The 21,978-nt window shown below is 36.3% G+C and overlaps 1 protein-coding gene across 6 annotated transcripts in view; it reads right to left on the bottom strand.

The window, feature by feature from the left end:
* unc-13 overlaps window positions 1-21,978 on the bottom strand; it is a 4,182,017-nt gene that overhangs the window by 2,412,665 nt on the left and 1,747,374 nt on the right. For all 6 annotated transcript variants that reach the window (XM_067757836.1, XM_067757834.1, XM_067757838.1 and 3 more), the window contains exon 10: window positions 10,666-10,807. In XM_067757836.1, coding sequence (XP_067613937.1) covers window positions 10,666-10,807 — 142 coding nt within the window. The remainder of the gene's footprint in view (window positions 1-10,665; window positions 10,808-21,978) is intronic.

Here is a 21,978-nt window from a genome sequence, read left to right as displayed (position 1 = left end):
AAGAGAAACTGAAAAGAAAGAAACATTTACTGGCATATTGCGATGGACCCATTTCGAAAACCGCCAACGTAATCATCATCAGGCAATTTTGTAATGTTATCAGAGGTTTCACCGGGATTCGAACCGTGAATCACATGGTGAAACTGCAGTGGCCTTTAACCACTAGGCCATCCTGCTGGTATTTGTTTTCATGCTTAATTCAGTTGTTCTCATTTCTACACTAACAACACAATTGAGACATTTTGTCTCTATATTGATTTGCGTGCCATGTAGATTTGTTTGTTTGAGAAGCTTTGTAAACTCGGGCTCAGCTGTACATATTTATGTATGTTTGTTTAATGGTGTGTTCAGTTTATACTTATATTTAAGAATTCATGAGCTTAACACCGGTTTATAATAATTGAATTTCAATTATTATGTTTATTAAAAGAAACTGAAAAGAAAGAAACATTTACTGGCATATTGCGATGGACCCATTTCGAAAACGCCAACGTAATCATCATTAGGCAATTTTGTAATGTTATCAAAGGTTTCACCGGGATTCGAACCGTGAATCACATGGTGAAACTGCAGTGGCCTTTAACCACTAGGCCATCCTGCTGGTATTTGTTTTCATGCTTAATTCAGTTTTTTGCTCATCTTTACACTAACATGTATAAACTGAACAAGTATAAACTGAACACACCATTAAACAAACATACATAAATATGTACAACTGAGCCCGAGTTTACAAAGCTTCTCATTCGCAACGAAGAAGAACTTTACAAAAACAAATCTACATGGCACACAAATCAATATAGAAACAAAATGTCTCAATTGTGTTGTTAGTGTATAAATGAGAAAAACTGAATTAAGCATGAAAACAAATACCAGCAGGATGGCCTAGTGGTTAAAGGCCACTGCAGTTTCACCATGTGATTCACGGTTCGAATCCCGGTGAAACCTTTGATAACATTACAAAATTGCCTGATGATGATTACGTTGGCGGTTTTCGAAATGGGTCCATCGCAATATGCCAGTAAACGTTTCTTTCTTTTCAGTTTCTCTTAGAAAACATAATAGTTGAAATTCAATTATTAGAAGCCGGTGTTAAGCTCATGAATTCTTAAATATAAATAAGTTAAGTGACCATTCCAAATCAAAAAGTTTACAATGAATCCACCATCCTCTACACCACAAGATGAAGCAACTACATCAACAACTATCGAAAACCCAATGAGTCATACACCCAAGCATGATGTTACTGTTTTTGGTGTGTCTACTGATTTAACTTATCTTAATTTACCAACCCATCTGGATATTTTGAGATATTATTTTTACTTAAGCGAACGTGCTAAAACAGAACAAAAAAGTTTTCCCTTAAATCACTCACTATTCAAGTACAAGATAAGTTGATTGGAATTTGGGAAAAACTTGGTATGGAAATAATGCAGAAAAAAAGTGTATTTAATAAATTGAATAAATTGCTTAACAAGTATCAAGAGCAAATCAAGAGAAGAAAGAACACCCAAAAATTTACAGAGTATGTAAAATGTCTGGAAAGAATTTTTACATTGGAACATGTAAATTCGATTTGAAGACAGCTTCATGTGCATGCGGATGGGTACCTGAACGCCTCAAAGAGTTAATGCACGATCAACATAACGGTTCAAGAAGATATGGATAGAAGCACAAGTTCACAATACACAGAGAGATACGATTGTTTTAACTTTGCCTTCGTATGTGACAGATTTGGTGTGCCTGACAGAGTAGCATCAGGATTGGGAACCGCTCTTTTTCGAGATTTTAAAATTGAAGATAAGCATGGGAAACCTCTCATCATGGATAAATCGAAAGTTCGCAGAGAAAAAGAGAAATGCAGACAAGAATTGCTTCGCAAACGGTTAGATGATACCAATTTGTTAGCGTTTTCATTCGATGGCTGAAAAGATGATACTTTAGCGATAGATAAAATTGATGAGAAGTATCATACTAGGATGGTAAAAGAACCTCATCTTGTTATTTTGAGAGAACCCAATTTTGCGTAAACGAGGTTCTAGAAATCGTGACCAACCAATGAACTTGAAAAATAATGCACTGCGTACACGACAGAGCTGTAATACTTGATATTGAAGTACATTGGCACATAACATTTAATTATAAATTCAACCAGAATTCTTAAATTTGCATCTGGATTTTCCGTTGTCACATATAATCGCAATAATCTAGCGGCCTTGGTGAGCCACCGAGAATGTACAATTTTCCCTGGTTTGATGTTAGCCAGATCCACCGGAACCACGCCGCTATAAATTGCATGGACCATGTCGTATAAGTACTTCGAATCGGTGGAAAATTCTATTTTTCTGGAGCAGGGGGCATATTTTGCAACTCAATTTTCTGGAAGTCGTCCACCACCTGAAAATATATAATAACAAAATAATTAAAAATGGTTGACAATTATAATAAATGAGTGATAGCACAAGTTTCGATTTGACGGCTCAGTTTTCCGGTTGCCGATCTTGGTCCAGTGCTGGTTGATTTATCCAAAGCTTCAAACAAATGCCGAAACGGAAGTTCGCTGAAGTGTAGAAGGCAAACGAACCAATGCAATGGTCTTTTTAACAGCAATTCGAATCGTCGTATAATTCCACCGTGTGGGCCAGCGTTTGTTGTCTCGCCGTCAGTGCATATTCCAATTAATGTATCCAGTGATATATTCTTATCGTTGAAAAAACCATTTATTTTAGTTGTTTTGTATTCAGCGATTTCATGTTCCAGTCTTACGTAACCAATGAATTCAGAATTGGGTTCTCTCAAAATAACAAGATGAGGTTCTTTTACCATCATAGTATGATACTTCTCATCAATTTTATCTATCGTTAAAGTATCATCTTTTCTGCCATCGAATGAAAACGCTAACAAATTGGTATCATCTAACCGTTTGCGAAGCACTTCTTGTCTGTATTTCTCTTTTTCTCTGCGAACTTTCGATTTATCCATGATGAGAGGTTTCCCATGCTTATCATTTTTATTTATTTTTCATTAATTTTAAAATCTTGCAAAAGAGCGGTTCCCAATGCTGATTCTACTCTTTCAGGCACACCAAATCTGTCACATACCAAGGCAAAGTTAAGACAATCGTATCTCTCTGTGTATTGTGAACTTGCTATTCTATCCATATCTTCATGAGCCGGTTGCGGTGCGTATGTTGAATCATCGGCATCTTGGTATGTTGGCATTGATGACATAGACGTTGCTCCTTGCTCTTCAGTTTCCATCATAAATGCATCCATTGTTAGTCTTCTCTGATTATGATGATCGTGCATGAACCCTTTGAGGCGTTCGGGATCCCAGCCGAATGCCCATGGAGCTGCCTTCAAATCGCATTTACATGTTCCAATGTAAAAAATTGTTTCCAGAGATTTTACATACTCTGTAAATTGTTGGGTGTTGTTTCTTCTCTTGATTTGCTCTTGATACTTGTCAAGCAATTTATTCAATTTATTAAATACACTTTTTTTCTGCATTATTTCCATACCAAGTTTTTACCAAATTCCAATCAACTTATCTTGTACTTGAATAGTGAATGATTTATGGGAAAACTTTTTTTGTTCTGTTTTAGCACGTTCGCTTAAGTAAAAATAATATCTCAAGATATCCAGATGGGTTGGTAAATTAAGATCAGTTAAATCAGTAGACACACCAAAAACAGTAACATCATGCTTGGGTATATGACTCATTGGGTTTTCGATAGTTGTTGATATAGTTGCTTCATCTTGCGTTGTAGAGGATTGTGGATTCATTGTAAACTTTTTGATTTGGATGGTTACTTCACTTATTATTTTTTTTGAAATATTTTTTATATGAAATTAGCACTTCACACTTTGAGTTCTTCACAACGACTTAATGCATTCACAAAACGTCTACGAGACGAGGTAATAAGAATGAAATGGTAATTTCAATTCTACCTGCTGTGTCTTGTGGTGGCTTAAAAAAAACCACACAAGCAATTTTACGATCTGCAATTGTATCACAGTGATACCTTCATTTTTTAAAACGGTTGAATAAAAAATCCACACATCTATGTTTACGACATGCAATTCCCTCACAGTGATGCCTTGGTTTTAAAAGGGTTGTAAAAACGCTAATTTCTAATAATTAATTTCTTTTCAATTACTAAGTTAAATTCATTTTTTCATTTACATATGTTCTGACTAAATAAATTTCTAAAGAGAAAAATAAACTCCAAAAAGAAAAAAACATAGGCATTTCGCTGATTTTTTCATGTAAAGTGCAAAACCGGCTATTTTTTGAAATGTTTGTATGGTGAACCCCCAGGGGGTTCCAGGGGGTGTACCACTGGCATCGGTGGGTCGGGCCTCCAAAGTTAGTGGGGGTCGGTCATACATTTGGACTCGATTGGAGCACTCTAAATGGGTCAAAGTGGGATTTTTCAAAATTTGCCACTACCAAAAAGTTCGACCCAAATTGGGGGACACCAGAATTCGTTTTAGAGGTATGGTTCAATCGGTAAGGTTTCTTATTTTGATCCCTAGAATACATTCACAGAGCAATGGGCGATTTTTTTGCCTCCCCACAAATCGACCCGACCTACTATACATACTTACATATCTACATACAAATCGACACAAATATGTACCTTCATATTTGTGTTGATTTGTGTCGTTTGTGGGAAATGCAGTATCAGCAAATTTGCCTAACGGCCCGATTCTTAGCGTTACCGGTAAAATAGTACCCAGAACATTATGTAACCGAAAATCTTTACCAGTTGTTTTATTCGCGATTCTGGCCAAAGTGGTAACGCTGTCATCGCCGAAAAACTCACCAGTGTCTGTGGTGAAATTTAAAAGTTGGTTTTCATCGCTTTACCCATGGCGGAACGATACAAGGTGGCAGCATGGGACAGCTGAATATAAACTTTTTTTATTTAATTTGATACATCAACTTCCGGCGCAGTACGATTTTGACATTTGTCCATCGAATTTGCAAAAACGAAGTACATGGAATTTTTATTTATGTTTGTAGGTATGTCACCATGCTGCCACCGTGTATGGTTCCGCCATGGCTTTACCGAAAATGTGTCACTCGTAGATACGATGTTAACGAATAAACGGGACGATGTGTATATACATATGTACATACATGCATACGTTTTTACATAGCTATATTGTAAAATATACTGTGAAAGTACATGAAAACAAATATGTATAGCAAGAGGCAACACTTTTTATACTCAGTTGAGCAGAGCTCACAGAGTATATTAAGTTTGATTGGATAACGGTTGGTTGTACATATATAAAGGAATCGAGATAGATATAGACTTCCATATATCAAAATAATCAGGATCGAAAAAAAATTTGATTGAGCCATGTCCGTCCGTTAACACGATAACTTGAGTAAATTTTGAGGTAACTTTGACGAAATTTGGTATGTAGGTTCCTGGGCACTCATCTCAGATCGCTATTTAAAATGAACGATATCGGACTATAACCACGCCCACTTTTTCGATATCGAAAATTTCGAAAAATCGAAAAAGTCCAATATTTCATTACCAAAGACGGATAAAGCGATGAAACTTGGTAGGTGAGTTGAACTTATGATGCAAAATAGAAAATTAGTAAAATCTTGGACAATGGGCGTGGCACCGCCCACTTTTAAAAGAAGGTAATTTAAACATTTTGCAAGCTGTAATTTGGCAGTCGTTGAAGATATCATGATGAAATTTGGCAGGAACGTTTCTATTATTACTATATGTACGCTTAATAAAAATTAGCAAAATGGAGAAGGACCACGCCCACTTTTAAAAAAAATTTTTTTTTTAAAGTAAAATTTTAACAAAAAATTTAATATCTTTACAGTATATAAGTAAATTATGTCAAGATTCAACTCCAGTAATGATATGGTGCAACAAAATACAAAAATAAAAGAAAATTTAAAAATGGGCGTGGCTCCGCCCTTTTTCATTTAATTTGTCTAGGATACTTTTAACGCCATAAGTCGAACAAAAATTAACCAATCCTTTTGAAATTTGGTAGGGGCATAGATTTTATGGCGTTAACTGTTTTCTGTGAAAATGGGCGAAATCGGTTGATGTCACGCCCAGTTTTTATACACAGTCGTCCGTCTGTCCTTCCGCATGGCCGTTAACACGATAACTTGAGCAAAAATCGATATATCTTTACTAAACTCAGTTCACGTACTTATCTGAACTCACTTTATCTTGGCATGAAAAATGAACGAAATCCGACTATGACCACACCCACTTTTTCGATATCGAAAATTATGAAAAATGAAAAAAATGCCATAATTCTATACCAAATACGAAAAAAGGGATGAAATATGGTAAGGTAATTGGATTGCTTTATTGACGCGAAATATAACTTTAGAAAAAACTTTATAAAATGGTTGTGATACCTACCATATTAAGTAGAAGAAAATGAAAAAGTTCTGCAGGGCGAAATAAAAAACCCTTAAAATCTTGGCAGGTATTATATATATAAATAAATTAGCGGTATCCAACAGATGATGTTCTGGGTCACCCTGGTCCACATTTTGGTCGATATCTGGAAAACGCCTTCACATATACAACTACCACCACTCCCTTTTAAAACTCTCATTAATACCTTTAATTTGATACGCATATCGTACAAACTCATTCTAGAGTCACCCCTGGTCCACCTTTATGGCGATATTTCGAAAAGGCGAACACCTATAGAACGAAGGCCCACTCCCTTTTAAAAAAAATTAATTAACACCTTTCGTTTGATACCCATATCGTACAAACAAAGTCTAGAGTCACCCCTGGTCCAGAAAGGCCCACTCCCTCTTAAAATACTCATTAACTCCTTTCGTTTGATACCCATATTGCACAAACGAATTCTAGAGTCACCCCTGGCCCACCTTTATGGCGATATCTCGAAACGGCGTCCACCTATGGAACTAAGGATTATTCCCTTTTAAAATACTCATTAACACCTTTCATTTGATACCCATATCGTACAAACGCATTCTAGAGTCACACCTGGTCCATCTTTATGGCGATATCTCGAAAAGGCATCCACCTATAGAACTAAGGCCCACTCCCTCTTAAAATACTCATTAACTCCTTTCGTTTGATACCCATATTGCCCAGACGAATTCTAGAGTCACCCCTGGTCCACCTTTATGGCGATATCTCGAAAAGGGGTCCACCTATAGAACGAAGCCCCACGCCCTTTTAAAGTAATCATTAACACCTTTCATTTGATACCCATATCATACAAACAAATTCTAAAGTCACCCCTGGTCCACCTTTATGGCGATATCTCGAAAAGGCGAACACCTATAAAACGAAGGCCCACTCCCTTTTAAAATGCTCATTAACACCTTTCATTTGATACCCATATCGTACAAACGTATTCTAGAGTCACCCCTGGTCCATCTTTACGGCGATATCTCGAAAAGGCGTCCATCTATAGAACTTAGGTCCACGCCCTTTTAAAATACTCATTAATACCTTTCATTTGATACCCATATCGTACAAACGCATTCTAGAGTCAACCCTGATCCACCTTTATGCCTATATCCCTAAATGGCGTCCACCTATAGAACTATGGCCCACTCCCTCATAAAATACTCTTTAATGCCTTTCATTTGATACACATGTCATACAAACACATTCCAGGGTTTCCCTCGGTTCATTTTCCTACATGGTTATTTTCCCTTATGTTGTCACCATAGCTCTCAACTGAGTATGTAATGTTCGGTTACACCCGAACTTAACCTTCCTTCCTAGATTCCATTTTACAAGGTGGCACATTAAGTGGTTTACACGTTTTGGCATTGCAATTGTTGGCTGTTTACACAATTCAAAGCGAGGAAGAGATATCGTTTTCAGTAGAGCTACTCGATTCTTGGCCAACAGCAGATTTCTGTGACCCAAAAACAAATATTTTGCATTATTATTTCAAATTCTAATATTTATACTCAGCTGAGCAGAGCACAGAGTATATTAATTTTGTTCGCATAACGGTACCCCGTAACGACATAAACTAATCGGGATAGGTGTAGACTTCTATATATCAAAATGATCTGGGCGAAAAAAGAAATTCATTTAGCCATGTCAATCCGTCCGTCTGTCCGTGAACACGATAACTTGAGTAAATTTAGAGGTATCTTAATGAAATTTGGTATGTAAGTTCCTAGGCACACACCTCAGATTTAAAATGAACGAAATCGGGCTATAACCACGCCCACTTTTTCGATATCGAAAATTTCGATACACCGAAAAAGTGCGATAATTCATTACCAAAGATGGGTAAAGCGATGAAACTTGGTAGATGGGTTGACCTTATGACGGAGAATAGAAAATTAGTAAAATTTTGGACAATGGGCGTGGCACCGGTCACTTTTAAAAGAAGGTAATGTGAAAGTTTTGCAAGCTGTAATTTGACAGCTGAGTATGTAATGTTCGGTTACACCCGAACTTAGCCTTCCCTACTTGTTTTAAATTAAGACTGTATAAGCCACTTTATAGCCTATTTTATTTCTCTTTCGTTACTTAATAAAATATATTCCAATATTAATACAAAAATTTTAGTTTTTTTTTACAAAATGCACACAAAAACATAAAGTGCAGTGTGAACACTTTTCGGAAAAATATTATAAATATATAATATCGTTGTATTGAGTAATCACATTTGTGAACATCATGCCGCAGTTCCGCCTTTCACACCGAATGTCTTGGGTTCAAGACCCAACATCAAATATTTTCCAATTGAATCAATATTCAACTCATTAGTGTTGCTTGACACTACAAAATGCGGGTTTACACCCGCATATATAATCCAATTATGTATATATAACAAATAAGATTTGTTCATGAATGTGCTGATAATTTACAGTGGTAAATGCAAGAAGAAGAAGCAGAATGTTTTAGAGTTAATAATTCATTTTGCACTCAGATATAACTACTTTCTAGAAACAATTGAATTAACTAAAAAAAGTCTACCCATTTTATCACTTATTAATCTTAAATTAATAAAGTTTGAAGTGATGCACATATCTACCGGAGGTAGATAGCATGTTCGGTAAGGTGTGAGTGAGGTAAGGTGAATATACAACAATTTTGGTTTTGGTAATGCGGAATAGTGAAATTTTTATGCAACATATCTCTAGAAGTATTCATGGCAGAATCCTGAAAATTATTTAAAATTCATATGAGGTTAATTCTAACAAAAAATAGGGTTAAGGGAGGGGTGTGTTACCTCCCATACAAGTAGGACTTTTCATATTGAATACATATGGAAGTAGTAATGGTGTAATACTTATTATTAATACGCTACCTCAATTTTTTTTTTAATTTTGACTCGATAAAATGTTATTGTCTGACAACTTTCATACCGATATTCAGTTCACAAAGTAAACATTTTCAATTTATGCACTGACTTATGTTTGTAAGCGGTTTCCTTAAAATTACTATTTTGGTACATATAGACCAGATTTTCGTAAAATTTAGGAAATTTGATATAACATACTAAAAAATAATGATTCATTTACCAAACTGGTACAGCTTTGACAAATTTAAAAATCGGGACGGGTTGCTTTTACGAAGTATGCAAAACGGGGAATAATTTAATCTCCTTCAGCGAAAGTAGTAGAAAACTACCTTAATAGTATACTTATTACTAGTGATACTAATTTTGTTAATGCCAACAGGTTTTGGGGAAATTATTCAGTTTTTATTTAAAATTTGGAAATAGAGTGATTTCGAACCGGTAGCTGACATGGGATACTTAACTCAGCGGTCGCAAGTTACACGCAAAAATAAAATAAAAATAGTTGATTGTCTTAATTTAAGTTAATTAAAAAAAATAAAATTAATTTAAGTTACGTTATTATTATATATATTCAAAAAAAAAAAAAGTTCCCTCCCCCCTAGAACGTAAAAAAGCAAGAAAAATTAAAAATTAGTAAAAATCCGTTTCGTGATAAGAAACTCATATGTAGATTTGTATTATATACTTCATTACAATCAATACAAAAAAAGTTCCCCCACCCCTGGAACCACGCATGTCTTAAAAGTTTAGGTTTCGAAAGCTCTTATCCGATTCATGTAATCGCTACAGATGAACCATTAGTTTGGAATACTCAGACTACGTTGGTTTGATACTATGTCACGAGGTCCGAACGTTTCATGTAAGTATATAAATAATATTTCAAATATAAAAACTATTCAATAAATACTTAAGTTAGTCGATTTTATTGTCCAGTTTTCTAAATTTCCTTTGTTTAGTACACGAATAAATCCAGGTTTATTTAATTAATTTACCATAGATTCGAAAAAAGTAATACTAGAGAATTAAGGGAATTATGCCCGTACAGGGCAAATGTAAATTGTTCGCCTCCTATTTGTACTACTAACATTTTTCTTACATTTGCAAAGAAACAACACAATTAATGGGTGTCAATTCGATTTGGGAGCAAGATGGCTGCAATTATCAAAAATGTTGCCAGCCCAGCAAACCTCTAATGATTGAATCATGGTAAAAAATATAAATTTTCGAAGAACTTAAATATCCTAAGCATCTTAAACCAGTAAAAAGTCACAGTGTGCGTAGACCCCAGAAGTAAACAATACACTTGGCAAAACCTAAGATTCATTTACTAATTAAAACGGATACTCACAAATGAAATTTCTCATTCCATACAGGATTTAGCTCCTGTGGCATAGTGCGTGTTCGTTTTTTAACCTTGCTAACTTGCACAGTTACGTAAGGGTCACTGGTTCCACCTTTATCCTTCGCTATCAAGCCTTGAGCACAAATCACTGTAAAGATACAAATACATTTGTCGTTTTAACTACTTTTAGCACACATTTTTTATCAATAGTATTATTCTAAAAGAACGGCGCTTAGCTAGGCTAAACTACAATACGTACATAAATGAAATATATATGAAATGAAAGCTTTTCATGAGCATGTTTGCACAAAATTATAAAAATTTAAATTGGTTAATTTGTTCATGAGATATTAGCGTTTAAAATTTGCTTATTTACCCCTGCATTTTTTTTGTAGAGTCAAATTCCAATTAGCACAAAATCATATTGTAACGAATGTTAGTAGCACTGAGCGATGCTATCGTCTCTAAGCCGATGCTAAGCAGTGACGTGAATTCACATCCATAGATCAATCATTGTGTATCTACATAAACGAAACAATAATTGCGTCTACACATATGTACCATGTACGTATACGAGCAGCGGAGAGTCAATGCACAAACACATGCATATATCTGAGATACTCCTATAAGTATGCAATGAGAAAAACTATAAAATTGTGCAATTGTAGTTACAGCTGAGAAGTTTGAGAGCTGCTGGACTAGTAGATTCTCGAAGCGCCTAGAAGATGCGAAGGTTGAAATCAAAGAGTATAAAAGGCGGCAATTGTAGAGGCGCTGGAATTCAGTTTGATTGGAGTTGTCAAGCAGTTTCGACTAAGACGCTATCTAGCGGGCAAGAGCAGTATTATTTTGAATAGTAGAGTTTCATTTGAGCTATCAATCAGTTTGGTTATTAAGCAAGCTATTCGTTGCACAGTTTGAGTGTTATTGTGAAGTACTTTAATAAAGGCCATTTTGCATTATTACAAATTGGAGTTATTTATTCAACAGTTTAGTGATTCGAACTTAGCAGAGGGTTGCAAATAAAAGTATTGCAGGTAAATTCGTTACAATATGTACTTACTACATACATATTTACATTTTCATTTTATAATATGTCCGATTCACATAAACACTTTGGTAGCTTCAAAGCGAAGAAAGGCATATAGTATTATTCTAAAACACGACGCTTAACTAGGCTAAACTACAATACGGACAGAAATTAAATATACATCAGAAGAAAGCTATTGATAAGCATATTTGCAGAAAACTATAAAAATGTAAATTGGTTAAGGAAGCCTTTGCCTTTTGAAGAGGATAAGGTCGTTTATGAACGAATGACTGGAGTATCACCTTACTTGCGCTGTCGTTTCAAAACTGTTTTGCCTGAAAATTTATTTCAAAACGCCCTATATAAGAATTTTCTTCAAAAGCTTGCTTTCTCAGAATTCAGATAAACAACGTCCCGTCTTAGAATTTATTTCAAAAATGCTCTCTCTCAGAATTCGGTTGAAGAACGCACATCATAGAATTTTTTTTCATAAACGGCTTTGCCCCAAATACATATATTAAGGCCATTTAAAGAAATCCTGAGACAGGGCGTTGTCCAACCCAATTCTGATATAGGGCGTTCTTCAAACAAAATCTGATATAAGGCGTTTTTGGAAAGGTTTCTGAGATTGGGCATCTTCGAAACGGCATTCGAGATAGGGCGATATCCCACTCAGTAGCCTACATGGTTTAACCAAAAGTAAAAGTAAAGTGGAACAAAAATTTAAGTTATTCTTTACAATCTGAGTAGAAAAGCCTTTATAATTAAACTTAAAAAAAGGAAAAAAATCCTATTGTATATGGATATCAGTTCTATTCTACAGAGCAAACCTCTTGTGATTGAATCATGTGTCCTACATATATAATTGTGGACTTATCACTTTGGCAATCAGGCTTCGCAAAGAAAATATGACCCGCGCGGTCGAGAATATGCGAAAACTTCCTTAACGAGAGCCCCTTTGAGTTTCTTTTCATTCGAACAAAATGCCTTGAATATTATAACAACTGAACGCTTTTGTCGCTTCAAAGCGGCAAAGCAAACGCCGCGCTGTCAAAGCATCGAAGCGAAGCAGCGCGACCATAACATTTATGTAATACCGAAGTAAATGAAGTATTTTTATAAAGAAAATATGGGTATTTCACTTATTTAAAAATCTCACCGTATTAATCAATTTGTAATTTTGAAGCGCCAATATAAGTATATGTAGAAATAGTCAAATCATTGTTGACGGTACAAACATACCCATATACATATGTATGTTTGGACTCTCAATAATTGCATTGTTTAGCTCTCTTTTCTAATAAGCACAGTATTGTATGTGCATACATAAAGTATGTACATTTGAAACTCTGATTGGATTTTTGTCGAAGCATGCAACTTGCACCAATTATGAGCGATCTTCTATTCCATTGCTATGTATTTCGTGTTTATCTAATTTTGTTTTGTTTTGACTCTCTTATTCGTATAATTTAAGCTGCTGCGAATTTCTTTCAAAATTTTGGTGGGATGGCAATAATTGGTATGAAATGACAATTGAATTGGAATTGAAAATTCACTCAAAACAACGTTAACAGCGCAAATTAGAAAGTGAAATTATAAGTTTTAAGAAAAGCAAGGTACCTGTATATATTTAGATGACGACCAAGAAGAGTTCGCAGAGGGCTTACTTCTTTAAGTGGTAGAAGAGAACAGGTAAATGCAATGGGATGCAGGTGTCGGTTTTGTCACACTGAAAAAAACAGGCTCAAAATTTCTGCTCTGCATTGTATTTACGCTAAGTATTTTTGATGTGTAAAGATCTTTGCTGACTGTAAGTTGTTTATGAGCATGATTATGACACTGTAAGATACATACATATGTCGATTATCGAAATCGGCTTCGGTTTAAATTTTTAATTTCGAGTCCGATTTCGATTGATTTTGATTTTGATTTTAGTTTTATTTTCTATCCGAATTCGAAACCAAAATGGTATAAGAAACCGAAGACGGAACCAAAAGCAAAATTCACTGAAAGTAAAACCCGAACCGAAAATAAAATCGTATGAAAAACCGAAGGTGGGGCCGAAACCGGAAACAAAATCAGAATCGAAATATAAACTAAAAACTGTAACCGAAATGGAACTGAATCCAAGCCAGAAAATTGACCGAACGAATGAAATCCCGACGAAATCCATATCCGACGAGTCCATATTCGAACCGCAACATTAGCTTTCTCGATGTAGATACAGGTTTTACTTTCAGTAATTTTTATGATTTCTGAACACTGAACATATAATTTTATTTTACCGTCCTGTGCAGAAATCATCCTCTCTTCTATCTATATCAAAAATCGTTTTGAGTGAAAAGTGCACTTAGCAGCTTTTACCGCTGGGTCGACGATACGTATTTATACACACATACATAGATATTAATAAATTATTTTTTATAAAATTAAATCATCATCAGCTTTTATCTCTCAAGGTGTAGCATATAATTTTTTGCTAACAAAACACACCCGATTATCGGGGGTTACGTACTAGTATTTACAAATAGTCAAATCATTGTTGACGATACAAACATACTCATGTACACAGGCCCAACGAGAGGGGATGGGTAATGGGGGGATTCCCCCCGGGCCCGGGGTTTCTGAGGGGACCCGCGATTTAGAGGTACAAAGACATTTTTTTTAATTCAGGAGAGCCTTTAGTTGATCAATTGTGGAATTTTTAAGCCGAATTTCAAAAGCAACGAATATCTGCATTTCGTCTAAATATTATAGTGAAGTGTGAAAAATAAAAATCTATATATATAAGAAGAAAGGCTAAAATGTGTGTTAGTTGGTTGCCGGTGTTTGAAGAGATGCATAGGTCGATTTTATTCAAACTTTTACATAAGTTGCGTATAACTCACTCGGTGGTTACTATATAGGTTTGGTTGGGATCGACGTACAGGGTCTCGAGGTATAGGACGAAACGTGGACCCTGGTATCCCTAGAATGTGTTTATAGAAGATGGATAAAAAATGAAAGCTGTTGATGAGTGCTTCAGTAGAGAGTAATTTCCATACCCCTGAGTGACTAGGGTCTCGAGATATAGGCCAAAACGTGGGCCCGTTAATGAGTAGACAGTGTTTATACAATATCAGACCATTCGCAAACTATGTTCCAGGATTAACACAAGCGCTAAACGCATTACTTAAGTTAAATTTGACAGCACAAGCATACGGAGATGTTACCGGCATTCGCAAGTACATCAACAAGTTCGAATGTATCTTGCTGTCCTCAATTTGGTTCAAAATACTGCGAACCATTAATGAAAGAAACGTCGTACTCCAAGCTAGAGACGCCACCATAGATGTTGAGGTCCGACATCTAGATGAGTTATTAGCTGATTTGAAGTTGATCAGGAACCAATGGGAAACAATTTTAAACGAATGCAAAACAGTTGCTATTCAATTGAACATCTCGCCAAAGTTTCCGGACAATCGAAAGAGAAAACCCAAAAGACGTTCTGAAGATAATTTAAATTAGATGATTATGGATGATTCAGAGTCTGATTTTAAAAACAATACATTCCTGGTGATCGTTGATTCGGTAATGACTGGCATTACTGAACGATTTGCAGCTATGAGAAATTTGAACGAGACGGTTTCCTTTTTGTGGCAATTTTAACACATGGATGAAACTACGGTTTGGGCGAGCGCAGCAAAATTTGTCGAAAAACACAAGTCGGACATTTCTTAAAGCTTAGAATGCGAAATAATTCATTTGAAACACATTTACGAAGCAGATTTTGATAAAGGTCTGTCACCATTGGAATTGCTAAATGCCATCTACATCGTTCCAAATCTGGATACAATTTTCCCCAACATTTGTGTTGCTTCACGTATCTTTTGCACTATACCCGTCACTGTAGCTAGTGCAGAATGTTCATTCAGATTCCTTGCAGGAATCAAAAACTTTCACAGATCTTGTTCATCTCAAGAGCGAGCTTCAGGACGCCACGCCACGCTTTGTGTTGAATGCGTTTTGGCAAGACAGTTAAATTTTGATATTATTATAAACAAGTAAGGAAGGTTAAGTTCGGGTGTAACCGAAATTCACATACTCAGTTGAGAGCTATGGTGACAACATAAGGGAAAATAACCATGTAGGAAATTGAACCGAGGGTAACCCTGGAATGAGTTTGTATGGCATGTGTATCAAATGAAAGGTATTAAAGAGTATTTTATGAGGGAGTGGGCCATAGTTCTATAGGTGGACGCCATTTAGGGATATCGCCATAAAGGTGGATCAGGGTTGACTCCAGAATTTGTTTGTACGATATGGGTATCAAATGAAAAGGGTTAATGAACATTTTAAAAGGGAGTGGGCTTTAGTTCTATAGGTGGACGCCTTTTCGTGATATCGCCATTAAAGGTGGACCAGGGGTGACTCTAGAATGCGTTTGTACAATATGGGTATCAAACGAAAGATGTTAATGAGTATTTCAAAAGGGCGTGTGGTTTAGTTCTATTGGTGGACGCGTTTTCGAGACATCGCCATAAAGGTGGACCAGGGGTGACTCTAGAATGTGTTTGTACGATATGGGTATAAAATTAAAGGTATTAATGAGGGCTTTAAAAGGGAGTGGTGATAGTTGTATAGATGGTCGCCTTTTCGAGATATCGGCATAAAGGTGGACCAGGGGTGACTCTAGAATGCGCTTGTACAATATGGGTAGCAAACTAAAGCTGTTAATGAGTATTCTAAAAGGGCGTGGGGCTTAGTGCTATAGGTGGACGCCTTTTCGAGATATCGCCATAAAGGTCGACCAGGGGTGACTCTAGAATGTGTTTGTACGATATGGGTATCAAATTAAAGGTTTTAATGAGGGTTTTAAAAGGGCGTGGTGGGGTGACTCTAGAATGCGTTTGTACAATATGGGTATCAAACGAAAGGTGTTAATGAGTATTTTAAAAGGGCGTGGGGCTTAGTTCTATAGGTGGACGCCTTTTCGAGATATCGGCATAAAGGTGGACCAGGGGTGACTCTAGAATGTGTTTGTACGATATGGGTATCAAATTAAAGGCATTAATGAGGGTTTTAAAAGGGAGCGGTGGTAGTTGTATAGGTGGTTGCCTTTTCGAGATATCGGCATAAAGGTGGACCAGGTGTGACTCTAGAATGCGTTTGTACAATATGGGTATCAGACGAAAGGTGTTAATGAGTATTTCAAAAGGGAGTGGGCCTTAGTTCTATAGGTAGACGCCATTTCGAGATATCGCCATAAAGGTGGACCGGGGGTGACTCTAGAATGCGTTTGTACAATATGGGTATCAGACGAAAGGTGTTAATGAGTAGTAGGAAATTGAACCGTGAGTAACCCTGGAATGTGTTTGTATGACATGTGTATCAAATGAAAGGTACTAAAGAGTATTTTATGAGGGAATGGGCCATAGTTCTATAGGTGGGTGCCATTTAGGGATATCGCCATAAAGGTGGATCAGGGTTGACTCTAGAGTTTGTTTGTACGATATGGGTATCAAATGAAAGGGGTTAATGAACATTTTAAAAGGGCGTAGGGCTTAGTTCTATAGGTGGACGCCTTTTCGAGATATCGCCATAAAGGTGGAACAGGGGTGACTCTAGAATGTGTTTGTATGATATGGGTATCAAATTAAAGGTATTAATGAGGGTTTTAAAAGGGAGTGGTGGTAGTTGTATAGGTGGTCGCCTTTTCGAGATATCGGCATAAAGGTGGACCATGGGTGACTCCAGAATGTGTTTGTACGATATGGGTATCAAATTAAAGGTATTAATGAGGGTTTTAAAAGGGAGTGGTGGTAGTTGTATAGGTGGTCGCCTTTTCGAGATATCGGCACAAAGGTGGACCCGGGGTGACTCTAGAATGCGTTTGTACAGTATGGGTGTCAAACGAAAGGTGTTAATGTGTACTTTAAAAGGGAGTGGGCCTTAGTTCTATAGGTGGAAGCCTTTTCGAGATATCTCCATAAAGGTGGACCACGGGTGACTCTAGAATGTCTTTGTACGATATGGGTATCAAATTAAAGGTATTAATGAGGGTTTTAAAAGGGAGTGGTGGTAGTTGTATAGGTGGTCGCCTTTTCGGGATACCGGCATAAAGGTGAACCAGGGGTTTGTACAATATGGCTATCAAACGAAAGGTGTTAATGAGTATTTAAAGGGAGTGGGCCTTAGTTCTATAGGTGGACGTCTTTTCGAGATATCGCCATAAAGGTGGACCAGGGGTGACTCTAGAATGTGTGTGTAAGGTGTTAATGAGTATTTTAAAAGGGCGTGGGGCTTAGTTCTATAGGTAAAGGTCTTTTCGAGATATCGCCATAAAGGTGGACCAGGGGTGACTCTAGAATGTATTTGTACGATATGGGTATCAAATTAAAGGTATTAATGAGGGTTTTAAAAGGGAGTGGTGGTAGTTGTATTTGTGGTCGCATTTTCGAGATATCGGCATAAAGGTGGACCAGGGGTGACTCTAGAATGCGTTTGTACAATATGGATATCAAACGAAAGGTGTTAATGAGTATTTTAAAAGGCAGTGGGCCTTTTTTCTATAGGTGGACGCCTTTTCGAGATATCGCCATAAAGGTGGACCATGGGTGAATCTAGAATATGTTTGTACGATATGGGTATCAAATTAAAGGTATTAATGAGGGTTTTAAAAGGGAGTGTTGATAGTTGTATAGGTGGTCTCCTTTTCGAGATATCGGCATAAAGGTGGACCAGGGGTAACTCTAGAATATGTTTGTACAATATGGATATCAAATGAAAGGTGTTAATGAGTATTTTAAAAGGGAGTGATCCTTAGTTCCATAGGTGGACGCCGTTTCGAGATATCGCCATAAAGGTGGACCAGGGGTGACCGTAGAATTTGTTTGTACGATATGGGTATCAAATGAAAAGGGTTGATGAGCATTTTAAAAGGGAGTGGGCCTTAGTTCTATAGGTGGACGCCTTTTCGAGATATCGCCATAACGATGGACCCGGGGTGACTCTAGAATGCGTTTGTACAATATGGGTATCAAACGAAAGGTGTTAATGAGTATTTCAAAAGGGCGTGGGGCTTAGTTCTATAGGTGGACGCCTTTTCGAGATATCGCCATAAAGGTGGACCAGGGGTGACTCTAGAATGTGTTCGTACGATATCGGTATCAAATTAAAGGTATTAATGAGGATTTTAAAAGGGAGTGGTGGTAGTTGTATAGGTGGTCACCTTTTCGAGATATCGCCATAAAGGTGGACCAGGGGTGACTCTAGATTTTGTTTGTACGATATGGGTATCAAATGAAAGGTGTTAATGAGTCTTTTTAAAAGGGAGTGGGCCTTAGTTCTATAGGTGGTCGACTTTTCGAGATATCGGCATAAAGGTGGACCAGGGGTCACTCTACGATATGGGTATCAAATGAAAGGTGCTAATGAGTATTTTAAAAGGGCGTGGGGCTTAGTTCTATAGGTGGAAGCCTTTTCGATATATCGCCATAAAGGTGGACCATGGGTGACTCTAGAATGGGTTTGTACGATATGGATATCAAATTAAAGGTATTAATGAGGTTTTTAAAAGCGAGTGGCCCTTAGATGTATATGTGAAGGCGTTCTCGCGATATCGACCAAAATGTGGACCAGGTGATCCAGAAAATCATCTGTCGGGTACTGCTAATTTATTTATATATGCAATACCACTAACAGTATTCCTGCCAACATTCCAAGGGCTGTTGATTTCGCCTTGTAGAACTTTTTCATTTTCTTCTACTTAATATGGTAGGTGTCACACCCATTTTACAAAGTTTTTTCCAAAGTTATATTTTGCGTCAATAAACCAATTTAGTTACCATGTTTCATCCCTTTTTTCGTATTTGGTATAGAATTATGGCATTTTTTTCGTTTTTGGTAATTTTCGGTAAATTTCGTGTTAACAGCCGAGCGGAAGGACAGACGGTCGACTGTGTATAAAACCTGGGCGTAGCTTCAGCCGATTTCGCCCTTTTTCACAGAAATCAGTTATTGTCTCAGAAGCTAAGCCCCTATCAAATTTCACAAGGATTGGTAAATTTTTGTTCGACTTATGGCAAGTATCCTAGACAAATTAATTGAAAAAGGGCGAAGCCACGCCCATTTTGAAATTTTCTTTTATTTTTGAATTTTGTTCACTATATCATTAATGGAGTTGAATGTTGACATAATTTACTTATATACTGTAAAGATATTAAATTTTTTGTTAAAATTTGACTTAAAAAAATTTTTTTTTTTAAAAGTGAGCGTGGTCGTTCTCCGATTTCGCTAATTTTTGATAAGCATACATATAGTAATAGGAGTAACGTTCCTGCCAAATTTCATAATGATATCTTCAACGACTGCCAAATTACAGCTTGCAAAATTTTAAATTACCTTCTTTTAAAAGTGGGCGGTGCCACGCCCATTGTCCAAAATTTTACTAATTTTCTATTCTGCGTCATAAGTTCAACTCACCTACCAAGTTTCATTGCTTTATTCGTCTTTGGTAATGAATTATCACACTTTTTCGGTTTTTCGAAATTTTCGATATCGAAAAAGTGGGCGTGGTTATAGTCCGATATTGTTCATTTTAAATAGCGATCTGAGATGAGTGCTCAGGAACCTACATACTAAATTTCATCAAGATACCTCAAAATTTACTCAAGTTATCGTGTTAACGGACAGACGGACGGACGGACGGACATGGCCCAATCAAATTTTTTTTCGATCTTGATGACTTTGATATATGGAAGTCTATATCTATCTCGATTCCTTTATACCTGTACAACCAACCGTTATCCAATCAAAGTTAATATACTCTGTGAGCTCTGCTCAACTGAGTATAAAAACTGTAACCGAAATGGAACTGAATCCAAGCCAAAACATTGACCGAACGAATGAAATCCCGACGAAATCCATATCCGACGAGTCCATATTCGAACCGCAACATTAGATTTCTCGATGTAGATACAGGTTTTACTTTCAGTAATTTGTATGATTTCTGAACACTGAACATATACTTTTATTTTACCGTCCTGTGCGGAAATCATCCTCTTTTCTATCTATATCAAAAGTCGCTTTGAATGAAAAGTGGAATTAGCAGCTTTTACCGCCGTCGACGATACGTATTTATACATATATACATAGATATTAATAAATTATTTTTTATAAAATTAAATCATCATCAGCTTTTATCTCTCAAGGTGTGACATATAATATTTTGCTAATAAAACACGCCCGATTATCGGGGGTTACATGCTGGTTTTTTTTATTATAAACTACTGAAATAAATTTAGTAACAATAATAATTTGATGCGACATATTTCCAAGGGATTTAAGACTTAGCTTTTCTTTTCATTTGTAGTCAGTTAGCTACTTCCAATATCTTCCGGGTTGACATGTTTTATATCGACTTGGAACCGCATCTGCCAAAGTATCTGAATTTCTCATGAGCAGTTATTCAGCAGTCATTTTCACTCGAGGATTTTTTTATATAATATTCTTGATCTGACTTGCTCCTTGACTTGAAACGAGGTCCTCTATTATGATAGGTATTATTTGTGACTTGATTCTACATAAAAATAAAATATGCTTTTTCTTATTTGTGACTAGTGCACGCGGAGGACTTTACCCTCGCTTCTTCTCTAATTCTCTTCTAATTCATCTTCAATTTTTTTATCTCTTATTTCATTTATATCCCTCCCAAAACCAATCAATATCCGTTTAACACTCCTACCGCAATGTCCTCATATATGGAATGTCTATAAAAAATAATTGCGCAGATAACGAATCAAACTTTTCGATGCAGATTAATATATGTATATATAAAGGAAATGTACCCAATAATATGGGACAAACATATTCGGATGTTTTCACAATATAAAATTTTTAGTTACTGAAGGCACTTTACCCAATTTTAAACGGTTTTATATAACTTGAGTTGACAAGACGGCCGGCCGACACGAATTTAGTAATTAAAATTTAAGTAACTTCCCGATAAGCTACAAGCTTCAAGCTTAGTTCAGAACCCGATGACAATGCAATAATAAGAAGAAAAAACTCCGATAGGTGGCGCATGGATCGAAATATTTCAAAAAATCGTATTTGTGGTCCGATTTGGCTCATATTTGAAACACATAATACATACGTGAATGGAAAGCGACCTATGAAAAATTCGCCGCCAGGGGGCGCAAAGATCGAGATATTTAAAAAAAATCGTATTTTTGGTCCGATTTGCCTCATATTTGGAACACGTAATACATACATGCATAGAAATCGCTTTATGAAAAAAAAAATCCGAT

The sequence above is a fragment of the Eurosta solidaginis genome, chromosome X (assembly GCF_040869045.1).
Source record: "Eurosta solidaginis isolate ZX-2024a chromosome X, ASM4086904v1, whole genome shotgun sequence".
NCBI lineage: Eukaryota > Metazoa > Arthropoda > Insecta > Diptera > Tephritidae > Eurosta > Eurosta solidaginis.
Note: the sequence above shows the minus strand (reverse complement) of the source record. Positions and strands in the feature narration are given on the sequence as shown.